This window comes from Ochotona curzoniae, unplaced genomic scaffold, assembly GCF_017591425.1.
Source record: "Ochotona curzoniae isolate NIBS_2020 unplaced genomic scaffold, NIBS_Ocur_1.0 scaffold_3208, whole genome shotgun sequence".
Classification (NCBI taxonomy): Eukaryota; Metazoa; Chordata; class Mammalia; order Lagomorpha; family Ochotonidae; genus Ochotona; species Ochotona curzoniae.
The window spans coordinates 19,391,065-19,417,387 of NW_024467106.1; the positions used below are offsets into that span (position 1 = coordinate 19,391,065).

At 40.5% G+C, this 26,323-nt stretch overlaps 1 protein-coding gene, 1 long non-coding RNA gene and 1 other non-coding gene across 3 annotated transcripts in view; 2 read left to right on the forward strand and 1 right to left on the reverse strand.

Annotated features, from left to right (window-relative positions):
• The window catches only part of SVEP1 (sushi, von Willebrand factor type A, EGF and pentraxin domain containing 1), a 161,053-nt gene that overhangs the window by 133,945 nt on the left and 785 nt on the right, over positions 1-26,323 (forward strand). Inside the window, exons 38-47 of the mRNA XM_040963410.1 lie at positions 568-3,356; positions 5,451-5,676; positions 7,301-7,456; positions 9,709-9,772; positions 11,522-11,695; positions 12,873-13,049; positions 15,132-15,302; positions 18,517-18,612; positions 20,114-20,209; positions 22,778-22,871. Coding sequence (XP_040819344.1) covers positions 568-3,356; positions 5,451-5,676; positions 7,301-7,456; positions 9,709-9,772; positions 11,522-11,695; positions 12,873-13,049; positions 15,132-15,302; positions 18,517-18,612; positions 20,114-20,209; positions 22,778-22,871 — 4,043 coding nt within the window. The remainder of the gene's footprint in view (positions 1-567; positions 3,357-5,450; positions 5,677-7,300; positions 7,457-9,708; positions 9,773-11,521; positions 11,696-12,872; positions 13,050-15,131; positions 15,303-18,516; positions 18,613-20,113; positions 20,210-22,777; positions 22,872-26,323) is intronic.
• On the reverse strand, positions 3,001-15,311 carry LOC121144844. Its single transcript, XR_005881915.1, has 4 exons — positions 15,113-15,311; positions 12,090-12,331; positions 11,003-11,063; positions 3,001-3,219 (listed from the first exon to the last, which is right to left on the reverse strand). It is a non-coding gene; the product is annotated as an uncharacterized LOC121144844 (long non-coding RNA).
• On the forward strand, positions 23,382-23,483 carry LOC121145151. Its single transcript, XR_005881948.1, has one exon. It is a non-coding gene; the product is annotated as a U6 spliceosomal RNA (small nuclear RNA).

The following is a 26,323-nucleotide window of genomic DNA, read 5'->3' on the forward strand; positions in this document are numbered from 1 at the left end:
CAGCAAAATTATGTGTCAACACAGTAAACTGCTAAATACTAAAATGAAAACAGACACGAGACAGCTGAATAGTACCCTATAGCTACTTTAAGGGATATAGCAGCTGATTCTGTGTACAAACAAAAATTGAAGGGTCAATGAAGTAGTCACAGTATGTGGTTAAGAACTCACACTGTTATAACATATTGATTACTCAATACCGTTAAACCATATCAATTAATTCCAAAATGTTGTAAATTATTGTTGATCGGGACTATATTCTGCCAGTTCTACCTCCAGACCAGAGAAGGTCTCCCCAAGAAACTGTTGAATTTATCTGGACAATAAGATGCTGGACTCTATGCTTGGTATATGTTTGCAACGAAAGAATCTTGACTTAATTTGAACTATAATACTGCAGCTAGGTGGAGGAATCCACCACGGGGGGGAGGGAATGAGGAGGGGATGGGGGAATCCCTGAGCCTATGAAACTGTGTTACATAATGCAATGTAATTAATTTTTAAAAATACTCAACTACAGATCTATTTTACAAATTTGTTCCCACTTGTTTTCTTCTCATCACACAGCATGCAACTGGCAGGATCTTCGAGAGTGAAGCGAGGTACCGATGTAATCCAGGCTATAAGCCACTTGGAAGTCCTGTATTTGTCTGTCAAGCTAATCGCCACTGGCACAGTGAATCCCCTCTGTTGTGCATTCCTCTCAACTGTGGAAAACCTCCCCCAATCCAGAATGGCTTCATGAAGGGAGAAAGTTTTGAAGTAGGATCCAAGGTTCAGTTCTTCTGTAATGAGGGTTATGAGCTTGTTGGTGATAGTTCCTGGACATGCCAGAAATCTGGCAAATGGACTAAGAAGCCAAACCCGACGTGTGTGCCTACCAAGTGCCCGGAGCCACCCCTCTTGGAAAACCAGCTGGTATTGAGAGAGGTGACCTCTGAGGTAGGCGTAGTGACATTTTCCTGTAAAGAAGGCCATGTTCTGCAGGGTCCCTCGGCTTTGAAATGCTTGTCTTCCCAGCGCTGGAATGATTCTTTTCCGGTTTGCAAGATGGTTCTTTGCCTCCCACCTCCCTTAATTTCCTTTGGTGTTCCTGCCCCTTCTTCTGCTCTTCATTATGGAAGCACCATCAAGTACTCTTGCGTGGATGGGTTTTTCCTCAGAGGAGATCCTACCACCCTCTGCCAGGCTGATGGCACTTGGAGCTCCCCACTGCCGGAGTGTATTCCCGTCGAGTGTCCCCAGCCAGAGGAAATTCTAAATGGAATCATTGATGTGCAAGGTCTTGCCTATCTCAGTACAGCTCTCTATACCTGTAAACCAGGCTATGAGTTGGTGGGAAATACAACCACTCTTTGTGGGGAAAATGGCCACTGGCTTGGAGGAAAACCAACATGTAAACCCATTGAGTGTCCAAAGCCCACAGAGATCCTGAATGGCAAAATCTCTTACACAAATCTACATTATGGAGAGACCATTATATACTCTTGTGACCAAGGCTTCCATCTTGAAGGTCCCAAAGCCTTGACATGTTTAGAAACAGGCCATTGGGATGTGGATGCCCCCTCTTGCCATGCCATCCACTGTAACCCCCCACAACCCATTGAAAATGGCTTTGTAGAAGGTGCAGATTACAGATTTGGTGCCGTGATCATCTACAGCTGCTTCCCTGGATTTCAGATTGTCGGTCATGCCATGCAGTCCTGTTTAGCATCAGGATGGTCAAGCTCCATCCCCACATGTGTGCCCATAGACTGCGGTCTCCCTCCGCACATAGACTTTGGAGACTGTACGAAAGTCAAGGATGGCCAAGGGTATTTTGACCAGGAAGATGACATGATGGAAGTTCCATATCTAACTCCTTATCCTTCTCATCAGTTGGAAGGTGTAGATAAAACCAAGGAAACCACGAAGGAGTCTCCTGCTACACATTCTCCAAACTTTCTCTATGGCACCACAGTTGTGTACACCTGTAACCCTGGATATGAACTTTTGGGGAACCCAGTGCTCACCTGTCAGGAAGATGGAACTTGGAATGGCAGTGCACCTTCCTGCATTTCCATTGCATGTGACTTGCCTGTTGCTCCAGAAAATGGTTTTATGCATTTTAAAGAGACTACCATGGGTAGTGCTGCGCAGTACCACTGCAAGCCTGGATACATTCTAATGGGCTCGGACACGAGACTTTGTCTGCAAAACAGGACATGGAGTGGTACTTCCCCACACTGTAAGGTCATTTCATGCCAAAAACCCAGTCCAATCATGAACGGGTCCATCAAAGGAAGCAACTACACATACCTAAGCGTATTATACTATGAATGCAACCCTGGATATATATTGAATGGCACAGAGAGGAGAACATGCCAAGAAAATGAAAATTGGGATGTCAGTGAGCCAGTCTGCATTCCTGTGGACTGTGGCTCACCCCCTGTCTCAGCCAATGGCCAAGTAAAAGGAAAGGAATATACATTCCAAAAAGAGATTGAATACATTTGCAATGATGGGTTTTTGCTTCATGGAACCAGGAATCGTGTTTGTCTTGCCAATGGAACTTGGAGTGGAGCCACTCCTGCCTGTCTACCTGTCAGATGTTCAACCCCACCACAGGTGGCACATGGAATGATGGAAGGCCTGGACTATGGCTTTGGGAAAGAAGTGGTGTTCCGCTGTCAGGATGGATACATATTGCATGGAGCATCTAAGCTCATCTGTCAGTCAGATGGTCACTGGGATGCAGAGGTTCCTCTCTGCAAACCAGTCAGCTGTGTGCCTCCTGAAGATCTTGCTGATGGCTTCCCCAATGGATTTTCTTTTCATCACGGTAGCTATATTCAGTATCAGTGCTTTTCTGGTTATAAGCTCCATGGAAATTCTTCAAGAAGGTGTCTCTCTGATGGCTCCTGGGATGGCAGCCCACCTTCCTGTCTACCTTGCAGGTGTTCCCCACCAGTCATTCAATATGGAACTATCAATGGGACAGATTTTGGTTGTGGAAAAACAATCAAGATTCAGTGTTTCAAAGGTTTCAAGCTTCTGGGACTTTCTGAAATCATTTGTGAAGCCAATGACCAGTGGAGCTCTGGCTTCCCACACTGTGAACATTCTTGTGGTTCTCCTCCAACCATCCCAAATGCTTCCATCAGTGAGAGCAGCTCTTTGGAGGAAAATGTGGTAACTTACACATGCAGTCCTGGGTATATCATCCAAGGCAGTCCAGACCTAAAATGTACAGAGAAAGGGACATGGAGTCAGCCTTATCCAGTCTGTTCACCTCTGTCCTGCGGACACCCACCATTTGTCCCCAATGCAGAGGCAACTGGAGAGGAATATACCTATGGAAGTAAAGTGAAACTCAGGTAAGACTATAATTATAGTGTCTCTAAGGTATGCAAACAGAAGAATTATAAATTGAAAACAAATAGGTCAAACATGTAGATTGTTTTAGTTAAAATGCCTTCTCTGGACTGGTCCTCCAAAAACTCATTTCTAACTCCTGGCATTATCCTCATAATTATGCAATGATACATTGACTGCAAGAAGCAATTGTCCTTTTTTTTCCAGACTATAGTTTCCAATGTAATTACCATGGCTATCATGAACAATAAGATCCTCCAGCTAGCTGGAATAACTCTTAACTCTTGAAGCTTCTGAGGCCTAAATTGTGATACTCTGGTTTAAGCTGTTACCTGTGGTGCCAGCACAGTGCCAGTTCATGTCTTCGCAGCTCCACTTCTGATCCAGCTCCCTGCTAATAGCCCCAGAAAGCAGGAGAAGCTGGCCCATGTTCTGGGCACCTACACCCACATGAAAGACCTGGAAGAGGCTCCAGGCTCCTGGCTTCAGCCTGATGCAACACCATCTGGAGAGTGAACCAGCAATTGAAAAATGTGTGTGTGTGTGTGAGAGAGAGAGAGAGAGAGAGAGAGAGAGAGAGAGAGGGACTCCTTTTCTCAAATAAACAAATAAATCTTATTTAACTCTTGAAGCCTTTCCATCCCTGGTCATTGTGGTCATTTGGGGAGTGAACCAGCAGTGGCAGATCTCTTTTTCTCTGCCTCTCTCTTTCTCTCTTCTCTCTCTTTGAACCTCTGATTTTCAAATAAATATATACATCCTGTTTTTAAAATATATTTACTTTTACTTAAAAGATATATTTGAAAAGATAAGGACACAGAGACAGAAAGAGCAAGAGATGGAGAGATGTTCTATGCACTGCTTCACTCCAAAAATGGCACAACAGTCAGAGTTGAGCCCATCTGACGCCAGGACCTGTGAGATTTTTCACTCTACCATGTGGGTTCAGGAACCCAATGACTTGAGCAATCCTCTGCTGCGTTCCCAGGCCATAAGTAGGGAGCTGGGTGGGAAATAGAGCAGCTAGAATGCAAACTGGCACCCAGTTGGCATTGCAGGCTGAAGCTTAGCCTACTATGCTACATTTGGCTCCATAAATCTTTCTTTTTAAAAATTCATGATGATAAATTTCTTTTTTAAAAAACTTTAATTTAATGTAATTTTTAATGTTATTTACATAGTTGAAAGGTATGCGCACCCATGTGAGTCTTCAGTTAGGGTGGAGAGAGTCAAGGTATGGAGGAAGGTGGGTGGGACAAACATTTCAGTTTTGTTTCTTTTTTTTTCTCTCTCTTGGACCTGCAACGGGGGTGGTAGGAAGAGTCACTCCTTGCTGTCACACCAGCACCCAGGGATGGGGGACAGTCATTGAATGATATCTTAGAGACCCTGGTATGGGGAAGTGTATTCCAAGGGTGTTACTTGAGTGGTTTGATAGTTCTGAGACATCATTAGCTTCATTGCACTAAGGCTGAGGAAATCTTTCCAAGGTCTACTGGCTGACCAAATCTACCTTAGGGCACCCTCAGCCCAGGAACATGATGCAGAGCTTGACTTACAGAGTGGTCCAACCTGTTCTGCTTTTCAGCCTCTGACCAGTCACGTGATGTCCTCTGCTGGCCTAGATGAGCTGTCTGGGCATGCTGTCCACTGCATAGGTATCAACAACTGAGGAGGCCCAGTTCTGACACACACATGCCAAGATTTGACCACGTATCTTCTGATTTTCCCTGTGGCCAGCGTTTGAGTCCAGAGATCTACCTGGAAAGTTCCCCAAGAAACCTTGCCCAGGGTGACCTCAGACTTGACTCTTGTGTGTACCACCCAGTACAGGGTCAGGTTTGGTCCATCACCTGCACCAGCCAATGTACATACCAGTGGATGCAGCTGCCTGTTGAGTTCTGCCCCCAGGCCCATCTCTCATGTGAACTCATGGGTGCTTCAGCCTAGCTTATCACATCCCAACACAGCCCCAGCTTTCATGCACACCAGTGTACAATTCCCTGTGAACCTCTGAACCCGCTTCTTATTTCCTAGAATGTCAGGAGTCATATTGTAGTTTCTTTCAGGAACTCATATCTCCATTTCCCTTGCAGATGTCTAGAAGGTTATACAATGGATACAGGTATTGATACACTCACCTGTCAAAAAAATGGCCATTGGTTCCCTGAGAGACTCTCCTGCATTCCTAAAACATGTCCTCTGCCATCCAACATGACACGGATCGTAATTCATGGCGACGATTTCAGTGTCAATCACCAAGTCTATGTGTCATGTGCAGAAGGCTACACCTATGAGGGAGTTAACATGTCTACGTGTCAGGTAAGGTTGTCTGTTTCAAGATAAAGGTACAGAGAAAGAGCACACGCCTTTCCACTGGTTCATTCTCCAAATGTCCATAATCGCCCCAACTGGAACTGAAGCCCAGACTGGGATTACAATCCAGGATTCCTCAGCATTACTTGAGCCATCACTTCTTTCTCCAGGTTAGGCAGTAAGGGTAGCTGGAGACAGGAGCTGGAGGTGGTACCAAACCTATTCACTCTGACACAGCTATCTTAAGCAACATTTTAACCACTAAACCAAGTTACCCACCTAAGGAGAAACAGAAATTTGAAATTTTGTTCTGTCTCTCTCACTTTTTAAAAAAGCTACCTAAAGATTCTGAATTTTGTTTCTTATTGTTAAAATGTATATAACACATAAATTGTATGATTGGTGTGAGAAAACAAATAGAACATGAGACAAGTGCCTGATGTTACAACGTTTGGTCTCTTCTCTGAAACTAGAAACATTCTTATGTGCATAGGCCATGCTGGTAGGCCAATTTCTACTGTTACTTCCTTTGAACATAACATAAATGATCAATTTGTCATGAATATTTTTCTACAGATACTTTAACATTTTACTGGGATACTAACTGGTGTCCATATAGGATCCTATATGCAGAGTTCAAGATAATCCTTTTTAGATTTAGAGCTAAGGAAGTATGAGGGGAAACTTTTCTCAAGATGCTGAGCTGTCTGAGTCCCCATGAGTAAGGGGATCAAACTGACGTTTTCCAGGTTGGGTATGAATGGCTGGGTGGTGTCCCAATGTTCTGATATTTTTTTCTGAGATTCACAATTTATTTCAGCAGTCCTCATTACCTTCCACCCATCCTTGCTTAATTTGGTTTTGCTTTAAATTTTTTTTATCTGAAAAGTAACCTATTTTGATACCAAACCAAAAATTGAACTCCTATAGATAAGGAGTGCCACGGTCAGTGCAGCATGCGCATGAACTTGAAGCAGAGACAACACATAATGAGAAAACAATAGAAGTTTTTGAAAACGTCAAAAGCTAGAGGAATCCTCTCTCCATGGGCGTAGATCCACCTCAGTGCCTGTCCCAGTAGCCTTTATTCATTTGGGGAACCACACTCTGTTGATTTGATTCACTTGTGGGTTTTGTTTATTCACTAATCACCATCCCAGCCAGGAAGTCTTAAGTGGATGTTTCCATACCCAGGTGAGGAAAGAGAACAGAACACATGAACAGTTATCTTAGGAATGTGTGCTGCCAGGAGAGCCAGACCTTGTCCAGCAGTGTCATCTCCATAGCCTCTCACACCTTTGGCAGTAATTTATCTCTGATCTTTTCTGCCTGGCTGTCCTTCACAACCTCAGGCATCCAAACTTACTATCCCTGCCTCTGGGGGCTTTTGGCCTACTGTTGTCTTATACGCAGACCAACCTTGAAGAGTTGGTTTTCAAAACAGCTTCTGCTTCTGGCAAGGAATCTTCAAAAAGTCCATGGAAAATGCAAATCGTGAAAAAAAAAAACTAGGTCACTTTGTTACTGTTTTGGTAATAATTCTGCTATTACCCAATTTTGGCAAATTTTACCTTCATCATTCATATGTGTAGACCCCTAAATGTAACACGTTTTGCTATTTGCTACTTAGCTTGATGGTTCCTGGGAACCACCATTTTCTGATGAATCCTGCAGTCCAGTTTCTTGTGGGAAACCTGAGAGCCCAGAACATGGATTTGTGGTTGGCAGTAACTACAGCATTGAAAGCACCATTGTTTATCAGTGTGACCCTGGCTATGAATTAGAGGTAAGTGGACAAATTCTTTAAGTCAAAAGAATTTATTTTTCTGGAGCTGGTGACGTGGCTCAACAAGCTAGTTCTATACCTTCAAATGCCAGTTGACGTCCTAGTTGCTCTACTTCCCATACAACTAGCTACTCATGGCCTGGGAAAGCAGTGGAAGATGGCCCAAGCCTTGGGACCCTGCACACCTATGTGGGAGACCCAGAAGAGACTCCTGGCTCCTGGCTTGAAATTACCTCACCTCCAGCCACTGTAGCCATTTAGGAAGTGAACCAGCAAATGGAGGAATGGAGGATCTTTCTGTTTCTCCATCTCTAGCAAATCTGCCTAATACAAATAAATTATTTCTTTTAAAAAAAATGCTACCGCATCATAAAAAAATTTATTTTTCTGATACACTTGGGAATACTTCAGGCTCTATTTTTTTTTCTGATATACTTAGGAATTTTTCAGGTTCTATTGCAGTTTGTTGACTTTATGCTAATACTTTTCAAGAAACAATTGAGTAGATTTGGAAGTTTAAAGAGCAAAATGAATCTTTTAAAAAATCAAAGTTACAACAAGGAAAAGGAAGGAGACTTGTTAACCATGTATCATACTGGTATTTCAATGGAACATGTAAATTAATGTCTGGCTTCTGGCAATCACAATTGGCAACAAGGAAATTCACCTATCATCATGGGAAAGTGACAGGAAGGACTCAGGTGTGCAAGGCCATAACATCCTCGAGCTGTCAGCTCATAGACTTTGGCAAATTCTTAACTGAAGTGCAGGATTCCCATTTGGCAAATGTGTCCTGAAATTATTCTCTGAGCACTTCTGATTCAAGATCAACCGCGTACTTAAGACCACTTGTAAATGGTAGTATTAAAACCCAATTGGGGCTCTGGCAGTAGTTCAACAGGTTAACCCTCTACCTGCAAGTTGACATCTTATATGGGTGTCAGTTCATGTCCTGGCTACTCCACTTTCCCTCCAGCTTTCTGCTCATGGTCTGGGAAAGAAAGGATGGCACAAAGTCAGGACTCTGCACCTGTGTGCTCCACTTCCAGTCCAGTTCACTGTGGTTAGCCTGAGAAAGGCATGACAGCAAAAGATAGGCCAAGTTCTTGGACTCCTGCATGCTTGTGGGAAACCCAAAAGAAGCTCCTGACTTTGGGCTCCTGAGTTCAGAACAACCCAGTGGGTAGTGAACCAAGATATAGAAAAGAAACACACACACATATTCTTCCTTATGTAATAAAGATAATCTTTTCAACAACTTAAACAAAAAATAGTGTCATCGACTTTGCTGAAATTATATTAAAGTTGAAGCTGAAGTTCCCTATTTTGTATTATTACATATAGCTGTCATCTGCTTTCTCAGAAACCTCAATTCTGCTGTCTTTCTAGTTTTGAGTGGTATTACAAGGTAGGTTTTGGCAGAAGTATTTATTGCCAGTGAGCTGTTACAGTTGTATAATATAACCCATTCATTTCTGGCCATGTAATGAAAGAATTGCCACAAAATAGACCCATGAGTGCTAGAATTGGGCTTATATGGACCTTATTTCATTTCCTCAAAAAGTAAAAAAGATTTTAAAAAAATACTAAAAGAAAGGAGGTCAATAATATAATGGTATATTGCAGTTAGTGTTTCTGGTTTTGAGACCTGATTGTTCTTCCATGAGGGCACTAGTCTTACGATATATTAACAAAAGTGATGTAAAGTTTTGAGCAAATACACAGTAAACTGTTGAGTCATTATATTTGAGAAAATTTTCCTTGAAATGTTTTGAAAATATCCTGGTGTTTAACTACACAATTGAAAGAGGAAAAATAACCATGCTTGAAAAATTAGTTCCTCACACCTACCTATATGATATCGTGGCATATTTCATATCAAAGATATAACAGAAATTTCACATCTTGATGCAGCTCTCAGATATTAAGAGACACATGCAGTTGAAAGAAGGATTTTAAAGCAAATACACCTCTGACACTTCTAACACTTTATCACTCTTTTCACAGGTTGTAATTGGCTGTCAGCTAAAACAGGTGCAGCAAAGTTTGTACTTTCTACTGGTCTGCTAAGTTAATGAATTTTGAAGTAGTACCTGAAAAGATTTTTGCAAGTCTTAGCCTACTCCTTACATGATATTTATCTTCTGTGTTTATTCAATATTCCACTGTTGAGCAATTCTTTGCAATCCCCTATTACCGTTCTGTTAACAGAGCTCTGAGCTTGTTGATGTTCTGTCTCCATTCCTTCACAGGGGGACAGAGAACGAGTCTGCCAGGAGAACAGACAGTGGAGTGGAGGGGTAGCCACTTGCACAAGTAAGTTACGTGACATTTACCAATTCTGAGACATGGGGCATGCAAAATAACAGCGTGGCTGTATTCTCTTTAGGAATTCTCTTTGTAAATCATGATCAATCAATAACTCCAAACCAGTCAATCACTGAGGTTATTTGGATTTTGACAGATGCTGTTTTTTAATCACGTAATTATGAATGAAAACATTTAGAGCTGGTGATGTCTGATGACAGAACTAGCAAATACTGAAGTCTTTAAGTGTTCTTTATGCATCTGTCAAATAAACACTCATATTTTACATGGAATTTTACATTAATTCCTTTTGTGAAAGTAGCCAAGTTTATTTGGAAGTATTTACTAATTCAAGTAACTGTTTCCTATGTCTGATCCATATGCTTTGAGTCAGTAGTTTTCAAGACAAGCAAAGTGGAAAACTGTTCACTTTTTTCCCCCTTGTCCTGGAGGAATCATTGAATTATCTAACTGCAAGAGCCTTCTTAGATGACCTGGTCCAGCCCCCTTCATTAACAAAAGAGTGTCTGAGGGCACCCCAGGGTCTTGAATATTTGTACTTTGTTGTTTCAACAATAGCTCTAGGGGAAACGATCAAGATATTTCATATGGACAAGAGTCTTTTGTGTTTTAGGAAGTATTATGTAGTTACAGCTCATGGAGAAAAATAGCTGATTTTAGTTTAAAGTCTGAATAGATAATGTATAGAAAATAATTTTTAAGTGCTATATGACATCTCAAATCATAGAGATGCATCATTTATTTCAAACTTTTGGGCAGTCCTCATAATGATTTTTTTTTTTGCCTCCACTGCCCATCATCAAATACTGTGAACGTGTGTGCATGCTCATGTGTGCTCACACAGGTATGCATCCAAGAGAAGGGAGGCGGTAAGAAGCAGGAAACATTGTGTCTGGCATTGGACAACTTTCTGCTGTTGTGAGAAGATTGCATCCGTTTTCTGGCAGATGCAAACTGCAAGACAATACTTTCATGGTTTCCATCTCAGAAATGCAAAACATAAGTGAAAATGCCAGATGTGCCCTAAAGTTCCCATCATTTTCTTTCTCTTCCTAAATATTAAATAAGTGATACAAATTTATTGTGAATTTATATATCTGGTATTCAAGTTTAAATAGGCATCCTATATTTTATTTGGGCTTGCAAACCAATAGTTGTAAGAAATCAATTTGGTAAATACCAGAAAGTTTTGACCAAGAAGCAACTGTAAACACCTACCAGTAGAACTGTCTGCATCCCATGATTTGATTTCAGTCCAGCCTCAGCTGTTTGCAAACATCTGAGAAGTAAACCAGCAGATAGGAAGATAAGAACAAATTATCTCCTCTCTCCCTCTTTCTCTCTACCTCCTCCTTCTCCTCTCTCTCCTCTCCCTCCCCTACCTCTCTCTCCCTTATCTTTCCCCTTCTATCTCTTGCCTATGGAACAAAATTAGTGATTTTTTAATTTGGAAATGAGATTCTTTTATGTTGCTAACCTTGTCATCCAAATACCCTTCCAACCAGCGTTATTAATGCTCATGAAGACAAGTGGGGTCTGTAAGACAAACAAGTAGCCTTTACTTGTCTATGTGTATTAATCCAGTATGTAATGACGCTATTCGTCCTCCAGTGTATATTTCTGTGCCTCCTACATGAGTAGGCTCCAGTGTTTGACCTGCATAGCTTTAGCCACTATAACGAAGGAAGAAAGAGTTTGGAGAAGCATTTGACTTAAAGTTTTTGTTCTTCCTTTTAGGGAGCCAGTGTGAAGTTCCACTTGAATTTCCAAATGGGAAAGCTGATGTGGACAACTCCACAGCTGGACCAAGCGTGGTGTATTCCTGCAACAGAGGCTATAGCCTGGATGGGTCCCCAGAGGCCCACTGCACTGCAAATGGAACTTGGAGCCACCCGGTTCCTCTCTGCAAACGTGTGTGTTGATTTAATGAGAGATTTTAGACAGATTCAGTGTCATGATTAACTTCCACATATCTGAGATGAGTAGGAAACTCTACTGGTACATGAGATTGGCCCAGAGAAAGCAGTCATGCACATCCAAGCCTAACTCAATGGAGGCCTTTACAAATCTTGTATTTGCTAATATGGTTGATCTGGGAATCATCTTTTAATCAGGGTCCTTACGTGATTACCAGAGAAAGGCACTAAGAGAAAAACGCAACTGCGTGGGAATTTTTCACGTAAATGTGTCATGAATTCAAATGTGACACGAAAAGAGTAAAGAAAAGAAAATGCACGTAAAGTGTAATGTCGGTATAATAAAGTATATGTACATATAGTAAATAAAGATAGCTATTTAGAACCACCTGAATGAAAGTAATATCCCCGTGCCTGGTGTAGTCTGGAGGAGTTCTGCTTTCCTGTTCGTGCACAGGAATGTAGTAAGAGCCTTGAAGATTCAGATGAAGTATGCCTCACGCACAAAGTCTTCTTTTGGTCCAGTTTAAAATCAGGAAAGCTAAAATTGCTTGAAACAGGTGCTGAAATGTGTTACACACTTGTGCTAAGCACGACTGTTGTCGTCATCAGTCCTTGTATTTTCTCAGACCTGTAAAAAATAAATTACTCGTATTCATAAGCTGTGCAAACTCCACGATTTAGGATCTTATGTCCTGCCCATGGAAGTGTGGGCCTAAAGCCACATTCAACACCCAGGGATATGTTTAGTGGTTCTGAAGTAATTGGACAGTGAAAAACAGTCACTCCATATATTGTTAATAGTCTCTAGATATTAAACAAATGTGTGATATGCCCCTTGATCTCTAGTATGCCCTCTTTCTCTCCATCACCAATCCAAAAATGAATGAAAATAACACGTGGGCCATAGCTCAGACAGTCATTTAATTTGCTGCCTCAAACTTTTAAGACCTTAGGTTAGTGGCTGAATAACTTGATAGATCTTTTCTGATTTTGTCTTAAAAATAATTTTATATGGATTCGACACAAAGCTGTTTAATATTTGCAGTTCTCCATATATGTAACCTCCAATTATCGCCACTGAGAATTCACCTCTTAGGAGCCCCCTATTCTGCCTTCAAAGAGATCAATTAGGAAAACATCAATCAGCATTTTTCTTTTCTTTTTAACAGCAAACCCATGCCCTGTCCCTTTTGTGATTCCCGAGAATGCTGTGCTTTCTGAAAAGGAGTTCTATGTTGATCAGAATGTGTCAATCAAGTGTAGGCAAGGGTTCCTGCTCAAGGGCCAAGGCGTCATGACCTGCAACCCTGATGAGACTTGGACACAGACAAATGCCAAATGCGAAAGTAAGTCAGCAGGTGGAAACGACCTCGTATGGAATGTCCTTCTTATGTGGACTATTCTCCCATCGTTGCGAGGTTATGTTCAGTCAAGTAACCTAATTTTAGATATTTGGGTCTCTACACTGTCATAGTTATCATCTCCAGTGTTCGTGTTTAAAATTCACCCAAAAACTCTGCAATACACATGCTTTAAAAGCAAAAGTCTTATACCAGAACTAGCACTTACTTGACCAGGATTCACTGAAGAGATTTTCAAAATGTGTTCTTCCAAGAATGAACAAGATGCTGAATTTAAAACGCATATTGTTTTCAACATCACTTGAGTCCCCAAATGGGGTTGCAGTTGATGGGCTTTAGTTGAACCTGCATCAGAACCACCTAAAGGACTTACTTAAACCAAATGGCTAAGGCAGCAACTTAGCCCATTAGGCCACAACACCAGCCCTTACCATGCCCTTTTGATTACTATATCTTTGTGACAGATTTTGAGATTCAGTATCTCATATTTATAACTTTGTTGTTTTTGAAGAGAATTACATTGGCTATTTAGGATCATTTATGGTTCCTAATGCATTTTAGAGCTTTTCCTATATCTGTAAGGAATGACATTAGGATTTCCATTGAGATAGCATTGAGTTTGTAGATTACTTGAGAACAAATGCACATTTTTAATAACATTAATTCTTCTTACCTGCAAAGATGGAGTCTCTTTCCATTTATTTGTGTCATCTTCAATTTCCCTCAACAATATTTTATACCTTTCAGTACATGGATCTTTTACTTTCTTGCTTAAATCTACTCCTAAGTATTATTTTATTTGCTTATAGTTATTGTAGGATGCCAAATATGCTACTACACAATAATGGAGAAAATGCTACTGATATTGTATCCTGCAAATTAACAGTGTATTTGCCTGTTAGTTCTAACAGGTTGTTTTTTGTTTGTTTGGTATGGTCTTTAGGATTTCCTACATGTAAGATCATGATACCAAGTGTTAGTGAGAAAGGGAGAATAGAAAGCACATTCTGTTGAGAATGTAAACTAGCACAAGCACTTTGGAAGATAATATCTGGAGGTTCCTCAAAAATCTAAAGATATAATAAACCACTGGATCCAGTGTTCCAATCCCATTCCTTATTTGCCATTATATCCAAAAGAATTAAAATTAGTATGCATAAACTATATATGTGTTCCCATGTTCATCACAATATTATTCATAGTAGCCAAAATTCTGAGATAGTCTAAGTGTCCTCCAAACGGTGAGTGAATTTTTAAATGCATATCTGTGTCTCACTATGAGCTTGATAGGTGGATAGAGGGATAGACACATTAGATATAAACAGATGTTGAAACAATATTCAACTTTGATGCAACACAAAAACCAGAAATTTTGTCACTTGCAGTGGAATGGAATGGTGAACCTAGGAGACATTTATGTTGAGATGAGTTGGACACAAAGAAACAATGACACTTACGTAGAATTGAGAAATGTTGAACTCACAAAAGTGGAGGATAGAATGGTGATTCCCAGAGGTGGGAAAGGAGATGTCGGGAAAAAGAAGACACGATTGGTTATGAGGATTTGATTGCATAGTAGGGTAACTATAGCTGTGATAATGTATGTGTCAAAATCAGGAAAGGATAATTTTTAAATGTTCTCATCCCAAAGAGATAAGTAATTTTAAGTGATAGATATGTTACTTTTCCTTGATCAAAATATTATATTTCATTCTTTTAACTAAAAACAAACCAAAACAAACAAAAACTAAAATAAAATTAAAGACAGCTGGAATCCCAACCCGTGTTTCTGATTCCATAGAACTCAAATGAGATTTAGGAATTTACATCTATTTTTCTTAATTACTTTGACTGTTGCTTTATGATACAGTTCCATAGGCTCAATCCCAATAATTTACATTTTAAGGAGTGGGAGATTCGTCTTGTAGTTTGTAGTTTCCTTGATATTATAAAAGTGAAAATGTCTCCTTTGTGCATTTTACTTAGCTTTTTAGACTGACTCGGTCATGGAGTTGAGGCTGTGTTCTGAGTTAGTACTGTAGGCTTACTTGTTCTGTTTTGCTGCAGAAATCTCATGCGGTCCTCCAGTGCATGTAGAAAATGCGATTGCACGAGGCGTTGACTATCAATATGGCGACATGATCACCTACTCGTGTTACAGTGGATACATGCTGGAAGGCTCCCTGAGGAGTGTTTGCCTGGAAAATGGAACATGGACGTCACCTCCTATTTGCAGGGGTAAGTAAACATTTAAATGTTTATTTCTTTTTTAAAATGTGTTGTCAATATTTGTAGAGATTTATGGGTCAGAGTATAATATTTCAATGCCTGTACACAACATGTACTGATCAGAGCAGGGTAACAAGTATTTTCCCTTTGATGCAACATTCTGATTACAAGCTTGGAGTTTCTTCTGTTTGTTCTGACAATATACTAGTTACTGTGAGCAGTGTCCCTACAATGCTCTGTAACACCAAGAGCTAACTCAGATTTCATACCTGTTGTCCAAATTGCTTGTATCTCCCAGCCCTGCCCCTCTAAACCTCTAGTAATCACTTCTGATGGCTATTTTCTAGTGAAACTGCATAGAAATATATGATTGTCTAGTTTCACCAATAATAAGTAATAACACGTTTTATTTTCTTTTTCCTTGCTTTAAATATGCTCTTAACTGTTTCATTTTCCTTAACTTTGTAACTTGAAGTCTGAAAGCATGGACATAGAACTTTCAGATTCTATGAATGCAATTACATGAGCTGGAAAGAAGCCATGGGGCTTCCTACCATGTCCTTCTGAAATTTACACTGTTCCAATAACATTTCATCTTTACACATCACAATAACTATTTCATCCATTCTATAAATACTCACCAAGATCAAGATCACAATAGTGAGGAAAATAGTCAAAAAACTAAGCATCTAAAAGTATAACCAGATGTTGAATCGGTTCTTGTTATGGATCATGGTCAGATGTAGATTTGGAGTAAAAAGGACAAATTCTTTGGTGATTCCAGAGGGCAGTGAAAGTTGAAGAGGTCAATAGATGAATGGAGGCGTCTCAAAAGAGGCAGGAGTTTTTGCAGGGAAGGAGGGATGGATTATCTGACAGCAATAGAATGAGGTGACCAACCCATGAGACCTCAGAGAATGTGCAGCCCTGTTTTGAAAGATCTACTGAAGCGGTAGCTTTCTCCAGGCATGGTCAGATTTCACTTGAAGTTAGAAGAAAGCAGAAGTTAAGTATTTGCTTTGAGATACTGAGTGGCAGTAGCAGCACCGAAGAGCTACTGGCCACCAAAGGCACGTCCATAGTATCTGAAAAGGGTGTTTTCCCCAGTCCCAATCCAAAGAGACTAGCCCATTTATGGACCACCTTGTTCCATCCCAATTTGAATCTCCCAAATTACTAAACTTCACTAGCTGAGGTCTCAAACCTACCCACACTTCTTTATGCCACTCCTGTGTTCCAACTGTTTATCCTCAAACCTGAAACCACAGGCTGCAAAGCAGCTCTCAGGGTACAGTCAGGTTGCAACAGTGAGCAGCTGCTCTGGCCAGAACCTCAGCTAGTCTCTGGGGTAAGCGTTCCTGCCTGCACAGAGCTCACAATTCACTGGAGAATAGGTACAAATTGTACCAAACCACAAAGTGATCCTCCTAAGAATGACCAGCTTGCTTTGACAACCTAATGTAGGTAAAACTGATCTTACCTCTTGTTTGATGTAGGAATGTCCAAGAAAGTTTGATAGGGAATGTTTAACTTTGAATTGGACCTTAAAAAACAGAATCTGGGGAGTGACAAAAAAGGAGGAATGACATGATGGTAAATCTGTATATACTCTGCACTGAGAAAGAACACTAGGTAGGCATGAAAAAAAAAATAGTAGTGACCCAAGAAAAAACAAGATGTCTTTGAAAAGAAGGGGAGTGACCAACCATGATTCATGCTCTGAAGAAGTTAGCTAAAATAATTGAATCATATTTCCTGATATGGACAAGGTGTACCTGGAGGGTGTGCTGAGAGCAAAAACCATTTCACACGTGATTTGAAGAATGAAAAAAGAGCAAACTGTGAAACCAAACACAAACCACTCTCTCTAGAAATAAATAGGCTAAAAAGAGGAATAGAGTGTTATCTTAGTGCCTGTTACAGGTAGGGGATAAACTAATTGATTTACCCTTAAGTTACTTGGTATCAATCGGAGACTCTGGCATACATCATGGGCACATGGGAAAAGCCACCAGTCCTTCCAAATTAGAGCCAATTTTTTCAGTAAAAAATACTCAAAATGTCAATAACTGTATCAGACATTTTTGATCCTCCTAAGGAAGACAGATAAGTAGGAAGACAAATAGGAAGACAGACGTGTGCCAAAGAATACGAAAGGTGGTTTGTTGGTTTGAGCACACACGGAAGTGTGTGGAAGTTTACAGAGCTGAGAAGCATGGGAGGGAATGACTCAGGGTACTGCGATGAGTCAGGGATGTCTCATGGAAAAGGAAATGTTTAAACCGGGCTTTGGAAAGGGGGAGGAAGGGTAGCACAAAAGGAGCTGGGACAAAGGCAAGAAAAAGGGAGTAACAGTAAGTAGAAAAATCAGTATCAATGACAGCAATATGAAGTCACATTTTGAAAGGCTACCAAGTGTCTAAGTGGGCTAGATATGGGATTGCTTCCAAGAATTATCAAAAATCAAAATTTCAATGACTGAAGCTTTATTTACAGCATCCACGAAACAAAATCAACCTAAATGTCTGCCAATAAATGGATGCAAAAAGAAAATGTAGCAGAAAGGTAGATAAACAGACACAGTGGAATATTAGCCAGCCTTTGAAAAGAAGGAAACCCCAGCGTTTGTGACAACATGGGATGTATTTGGAAGGCATTTTGCTAAGGGAATTAAGCCAGACCCAGAAAGACAAGCACTATTTGATCCCACTAACATGTGGAATCTGAAATGGTTATGCTAGGAGCTAAGGAAGCAGAGTATGGAGAGACACCAGTCAAAAGGTAAATATTTTTAATTATGCAAGATGAGTGAGTTCTGGAATTACAATGTACAGCGATGTGACAAGACAGGAGGAAGGCAGGATGGGAGTATGGGAGGGAAAGGTAGCTATGGAGGGAGGATAGTAACTATGGGACTTTGATTGTGTTGTTTATTTGGTAAGTTCTATTATATCAAAATATCAAGCTGTAAAACTTAAACATAAATATTTTGTCTATTAATTTTTAACAAATCTAGCAAAAAAAAAAAAAAACAGCAATCTTGATAGCCAGCAAAATGCTACACTAGTCACTAGTTCATATATTGAAATTTCCTGAGATTGAATTTGGTTTCTTTTGTCCAAATTTAAGAAAATATTATGAAATGTAAACAAGCAAGCCCATTTTCTGACTATCATGCCTCTGTAATTCCTTGTGTGCATGTCCCAACCTGCTTCCCTCCCAGCTGTCTGTCGGTTCCCGTGTCAGAATGGAGGAGTCTGCCAACGCCCGAATGCTTGTTCCTGTCCAGATGGTTGGATGGGACGGCTCTGTGAAGAACGTGAGTGACCTTGCACTTCTTGTTTTAATTCTTTATTTTTCATGATACAGTTCCATAGGCTCAGGGATTTCCCCTTCTACTACCCCGCTGACACACACACACATACACACACACACACACACACTGTTTTCCCCTATATTGTAACAACAGTTCAGTCCCTCAGGAACAGTCACAAGTCCATTGTTCTTCTATTGAGTGTATCCTACCTCTGTAGGTATTGAGAGTGGTATAAACTCTAGTGTTCTAGTAACAAGATATATTTAAAGTTTCATTGGGAGTTCACCTTTTATTCAGAAGTAGAGATGCATGCTACAGTGTATCTCCACCTCATGGTATCGTTGAAGTCCTGACAATTCACCTGAAAGCTGCCAACTTAAGGGAACTACCAGAACTGACCATACTGTTGGGAGAAAGTCACCTGCTTCAATCCTTATAAGACGAGATGGAGCTCATAAGGCTTTTTGGAGTATGTCAGTAAATTTCAGGAGATGTACAATATCAATGAGCTTAAAATGCACTTAGTAAACTCCATCTAAAATCACCTGCACACATCTCATGTCACGAAGTCATTAGCCTTCTTGGGAAAGAGCTAGCAATGGAGTCTCCCAACCTTCAACTTCCCTGATCTCAGGTCTGCCACATCCTGCGCCAATCACTGTTCCAGTTAATACAAATACATAGCATTGTGTCACATTGCACTTCGCTGGCAGCATGATTTAGGCCACCATTCATTCTTTGCCATTGAGAACAGTTCTTCCTAATTAGGAAAGTTGGCATTTCTGTGTCCATACAACGCTTGGTAAATTAATGCAGAATTTTGGTCCCTACTAAAATACATTTGAGTTTGAACTTCTGTGGGGAATTCCTTTGTGTGGTTTTAAATATTTTTAAATGTCTACAAGTTTACATTTTGTTTCAATGTCTTTTCTTTCAATGTCTCAGACTGCTGAAGTAGATTATGCCTCTTCAGAGACTCCATTGGTGTTTAGTGGAGGAATGATGGCTCATTTGCCATCAGGCCTCAAATCCTAGGAACAGAAGGACAAGTTGTCCCATGTTTACTAAAATGCTGTACTGTAAACACTTACTATACTCCATCTGATGCCCATTCTCACACTGAGCTTGTCAGAGCCCAAAGGCAGGCAAGGCCTCTTAGAGCATTTTATATAGTGTGTCATGGTGTCATGGGGATTTGAAACAATGATAGAGACCATTCTGCTTGTTTTTATGAAGAATGAAAGCAAGCAGCCAGCAGACGTCAATGACAGGGTATCCTCACAGGAAGATGTGTTTGGCACTGCAGTACACCTGACTGAGGATTCAGACTCACTTTCCTGATTGTGTGTTCCCTGTGGTGTTCATTAATAAGAACAAAACATATGGCAAGATTACCTAGAGGGTCATCCAAGATTTCACTTCTCCAGGAGTAGGTTTCTGGAACACTTGAACATACATACACATAAACATGTAGTATATCTAAATCTCTCTCTTTTTTTTTTAGCAATATGCATTCTTCCCTGTTTGAATGGTGGTCGTTGTGTGGCCCCTTACCAGTGTGACTGCCCACCTGGCTGGACTGGGACCCGCTGTCATATAGGTAGGCTTCCTCTCCTGCTTGGTTTTCCGAGTGCCCTTGTCTGGTGATGCCCCACAGGACACTGAATTCAGTAGCTCAAACTCAGCTGGTGCTGAAGCAAAAAGGCACCCCGGTTCTCAAGCATTCTTCAAGATGGTCCCTTGAATGGTGACCGCAATATCGAGCTGTATGATTATCCAGAACACACCTTTCAAGGGGCTGTGACATGTTACAATGAAAAAGCTCAATAAATGAAAATGCTTCCTTTTCAAGGACAACAGTAATAAGGTATGTTTCAGTGACTGGTGACAGGCATGTCGCCTTAGCCTCTAATGGCTTCCATCAGCCTTTAACCCACTGTATTTTGACATCTATTTAATTGCCTGATTATCCCAGCTCCCACCACTCTACACCATTCAAGAGAAAAGATCTTTCTTTGCCATATTCAATTACATCAGAGTCAGAAAGAGAGGAAGACATAGAGCGAGAGAGTCATTTTGCCATTGCTGGTTCACTCCCCAAATGGCCACAATGTCCAAAGCTGGACCTGTATGAAACCAGGAGCCATGTGCTTCTTTTGCATTTCCCAAGTGGATGCAAGGTCCCAATCACTTGGGTCATCTGCTGCTTTCCCAGACACATTGGCAAGGAGATGGATCAGAAGTACAGCAGTCAAGAGTGAAACTGACACCCATATCAGGATGCCAGCACCACAGCCAGCAGTTTTACCCCCTACGCCACAATGCTGGCCCCAATAAATGTTTGTTTAGTTCAACTTTTCATTAAGTTTTTGAAGTGTCCTTATATTGTATTATTCTAGCCAAAGTTATGAAGCATAAGAAAATAGGTGTGTCCAGCCAAGAGGAGTGGCTGGAAATGAAGCTATAAGGATGAGAAACATCAGAGCCAGAAAATATATTGCATGCCAAGTTCACATTATGGGTTTTGTCTTGTAAATAAAACCCCTGAAGGGCTTTAAGAAGGAAAATTATGTGGCCATGTTTTCTTTTAGAAAGGTGGTGTTGGGAGTAGTATGAAAAATGGCAGAGAGCAAGATTTACAAGGGAAAGATTCATTTGGAGGTTATAGCAATAGAATAATGAAGTCTTGTAGAAATAATTTTTTAAAAGGCAGATTTGAGAGAAGTTAACTGTTACAATTGCCTATGGCACATCTGCCCTGAAAGTTCCATTCTCACGTGCACATATTCTGCTCCTTGTCTGTGCCCTCACACCTGCATTTCCTGGTTCTTCTAGCTCAGTAAATGGCACCACCTTCCACTTTGGGGCCAGGTTGGAAAAGGCAGTTAACATAATTTGTAACAACATGTTAGTTATCCAAAAATCTACACTGAAGACAGATCTATAAGTCCCTATGAGAAATATCGGTGGGGGAAAAACAAAACTGTGCAGGGGACCTGGAGAGGGGTGTGCCAGTGAACACCAGGAGCACAAGTATTATCAGGAAAGCAGATGCTAAACTTTACACAGGAAAAGAAAAACAAATGACTAGACGCCACCTGATCAGTATGCTCCTTCAAAGAAGTGATGTCTTCTTTTTCAGATTGCTTTGTTTCCTATTCTTCTTTCTTAGGAAATTGCAGATGAATGCCTCCTGTTGGCCTGTTCTCACTCTAGGTTACCTAGAGAGCTCATCCAAGCGAACACTAGTGTTTGATTTCTCTCTCGTCATCTCTGTACAGTGCTTACCAAGTACCTGGTAGTTACCTAGCAGACATTTCTCCCATATCTCTTGAATGAATCATTGAAAATGGCATTTATTTATTTCCTATCAAAAATGATTTTTTTTTTCTTCCAGGGAAGGCCCTACCTTTCTAAGACTAAGCTGTTCCTTTTTTCCAGATTTCTCATAATAAACATTTTATTTTCTTCTTCTGTAGAGTTCTAGCTCTCTCTCTCTGATATTAAACCTACCGATACTGGAACTTCTTCCATTTTTTGTTTCAACAAATAAATTCATAATACAGACTGGATTTTTGAAAAAGAGGACTGTGTAATATTTGGATATTCTTCCAAAGTTTCATCTGTGCTACATTTTTAATTCTAATTCAAGCTCTGTAATCCCAGTTAAAACTAGCAAAGGCTTTGAAACATTCCCTAGCCAAACACAAAGTGCTGTTGAATCATCTGTTATTTTAGATAATCTGTATGCCTCGTTTATTGTCCTAAGAGTTGTCAACTGACTTAACCACACTCTCAATCCAGAGATTTCCAATTCAGTTTTCAACAAAATAAATTGAGAGTGCAAAACAGTAGAAGTGCCAGATTGATTATATAAATATAAATATTTAAGAAGAGAAAAATTGGTGGAGTTGGAGTGATCAGCACAGGTTTCAGTAAGCAGAGAGAGCCTGATACTTAACTGTGGACCAACTTAGACACCCAAAGAAGGGGTATAACATAAGAATATAAGAGTAAGCACAGTGGCAAATGGATGACCCAAGCAATGTGTGATGAGTAACGGTGGCTACAGCAGGAAGTAAGGGCAGATAATTTTTTGTGTACCTTTGGGGAATACTCAAAATTTCTGAATATTAATTAAAGGCATACTTTTTTTTTTAAATCCTAGCTGTTTGTCAGTTTCCCTGCTTAAATGGTGGAAAATGTGTAAGACCAAATCGATGCCACTGTCTGTCATCTTGGACAGGACATGACTGTTCCAGGTAAGACAACCAGCAACTACACCCATCCTGTCTCCGACTTCAGAATCAGTGTCACTGCCTTGACATCCAGAGGGAATCATCAGTCCAAGTGTAGACATCTTTGTCCAGAATCTAAACTGTGATACATTCTCTAAATGTGAAGGAAAAAAGCTAAAGCTATGAAATAGTAGTTCAGGATGGACGAAACAATATCTAAAAATCGTCTTGTGTTCACCTTGTTAACACGTTGCAATTAGGAATTTAGAAAGAAGGGCTGGTGTTTGACCTAGGAGTTAAGATACTGCTCGGGATGCCTGTGTACGCTACGGGAACCTGAGTTCAAGTCCTTTGTCCTGCTAACACACCTTCCTGCTAGTGTACACCATAGGAGGTAGCAATAGCAATAGCATCTCAAGTAGCTGCGACCTTGCTGCACGTGTGGGAGACCAACTCTAAGTAGGAGGTTCCTGAATGATTTAAGCCAGCCTCTGCCCACTTTCAGGGGTGGGACAGTAGATAGAATCATAACCATTTTCTCTGATTTAAAAATGAATAAAAGCTAACTGTACAGAGAAGATCAGTATATCCTTGCACAAGGATAACATGTAAATTTATGAACACCCATATGCTTTTCATAATAAAAACTAGGGTAAATAAATAAAATGTCTTATTGAACAGAAGTGTGCACCCTTCATGTACAAGGGTGTAAAATAAAGTCAATGTACTTATATAAACATGACCTAATGATGCTTAAGCTCTCAGTAAAAATACAAATGGAATTTTTTTATATTTGTTTATTTCTCTATTTGCAAGGCAGATTTGTAGAAAGAGAAGGAGAGAGAAGGAGAGACAGAAAAAGAGACCCTCTATCCACTGGTTCACTCCTCAAGTGACCACAACAAGCTGGAGCTGGGCTGATCCGAAGCTAGGAGCCAGGAGCTTCCTCAAGGTCTCCCATGTGGGTACAAGTGCCCACGGCTTTCAGTCATTCTCTGCTGCTTTCCCAGGGACATTAGTACGGAGGAGAATCAGAAGTAGAGTGGCTGAAACTTGAACTGATAGCATAATGGATGCCAGCACTGCAGGGGGAAGCTTAACCCACCACACCATGGTGCCAGCCCCTGGAATTAATGTTTAAATGTTTAAATTTATTTATCTCCAAATAAATATCACAGTGGAGAAAACATTATCACAAAAAATTAAACCAAAGAAGAAATACTTTAAAAATAAAATATAGGAGCTAACAATGTGACATAACAGGTTAAGCCACCATGTGCAATATTGGCACCCCATATGAGCACTAGTTCAAGTTTCACTTGCTCCATGTCTAGTCCAGCTCCCTGTTAATGTCCCTGGAAAAGCACCAGAAGACGGCCCGAGAGCCTGGGACCCTGTTTCCAACATAGAAGACCCAGTTGAAAGTACTGGTTCTAGGGCTTCAGTTTGGGCCAACTTCAACCATTGCAGCCATTCAGGGAGCGAACCAGTGAATGGACCATCTCTTTCTTTATCCCTCTCCCTGTCTTTTCTTCTCTGTAATTCTGCCTTTCAATGAAATAAGTAAAACCCCTTTGTAGGAGAGAAGGGGGAGGAAAGGGAAAAGAGGGGAAGAAAAAGAAGGAAGCGAGAGAGAGAGAGAGAGGAGGAAGGAGCAGAACAGGAGAGAAAGAAGAAAGGAGACAAGGAAGGAAGGACATTAAAGCTCAAGAAGTATTAGAAATATTATGTGTAACATTCTTTTTGATAAAGATTTTTTTATTAGAAAGTCAGATATACAGAGAGGAGGAGAGACAGAGAGGAAGATCTTCCGTCTGATGATTCAATCCCCAAGTGGCTGCAACAGCCAGAGCCAAGCCAATCCAAAGCCAGGAGCCTCTTCCGGATCTCCCACATGAGGGTGCAGGGTCCCAAGGCTTTGGGCCATCCTCGACTGCTTTCCCAGGCCACAAGCAGGGAGCTGGATAGGAAGCGGGGCCACCAGGATTAGAATTGGCACCCAAAGGGGTCCTGATGCGTGCAAGACAAGGACTTCGCTGCTAGGTTACCGCACCAGGCTCTAAAATACTTTCAATATCAAAACAAAGTTCTTACATATTCAAAATTGGAATATCATCAGCTCCACATTAAGATTTATATATACTTATAATGTCATTGAGATATATAATCTATTCATTTACATTATCTTAAAAGAATCATTAAAAACAAGTGGATATTTTCACAATATTTTTTAAAGCAGGAATTCAATTAACTGCAAATAACTTCTATTTTTCCATCCCTCATTATATCATCTTAATTGAAATGTCAAAATCAACTTGTAAAAATAATATAACTGCTCAAATGAAAACCCAGTTAATGGAAGAATCTTTTTCATACCCACGAATATCCTCATAGCATTTCAAGCGTATGCCATCTCTATAAAGTGAGAGATCAGTTGAACTCCAAAGGGAAGTTAGAAATGGACAAATATATTTAGACGCTGCCAAGATAAAGAGACCAATCTACCTGAAAATAGATTTGAAAGAACTTAAGAAAATGGGAGCCAATTTAAAAGACAAAAAAAAGTGTTATTACCTTCCTTATTTCAGTCTTCATATTTCAACCTGTTACAGGTAAAGAAAAGAAAGCCTAAGGTTTTTGTAGGTCCCTAATATCTAAATATTCCCCAAGTTCTTCCTTGATCGGGGACAGAACCTGGATTTTTAATACAAAAGTTTGATAGAGGAACTCAAATAAAAAAATGACGCCAAGTTAAGCTGAGTGGCACATCTCACATTCAAAGAAAGGCTCACCAGCCACCTAGGAGACTCTTCATGTTCCCACTGCTCAGTTTGCCATCATTTCTTGGAAACACATATTAGCTCAGATCTTCTTCTGAAAACTCTATTTTGACCAAGCAAAGGAGGAATTTACTATTACAATAGAGGGGCCTTGCTTGAAATCCTAAGACAGAGGAGTGGCTGAGCATTAGCTGGACCTACATGAGGGACTTGAAAGCCACCTGCAGCTGCTCTACCTCTGTCTCACCAGGTCAGCCCCACCTTCTGTCTTGCTGCACAGTGTCTTTCTCTTTTGTTTGGTTCTCCTGAAGGGTGGAACTGCTTACAACTCCTCCATGTTCCACGTCATTGGTGGTAACCACCAACATATGGATCTATTACATCTTAAAAACCCAGAAGGATTCTGCAAGGTCCTGTGATGATGAGGCTAAGCATGGATCAATGAACTGCCGTCCTAACTTTGGTTGTATTGTGTTAACATGAGGGCTGAATTGATCTAAACTTTGGTTCAAGGGCAAAAGGGACTGATAATTCCTTCCCCCACCCCCAAAAAGGGTAGTGGAATATCATTTCCTTACAATGGGAGGAAGAGGAAACAATAAATATTTGCAAATAATTATTTTCCTTCTCTTCCACAATGTTATGTGGATTAAGGATTTTACGTCCAGAACTTTGTACCAGCACAAGTATGGGTAT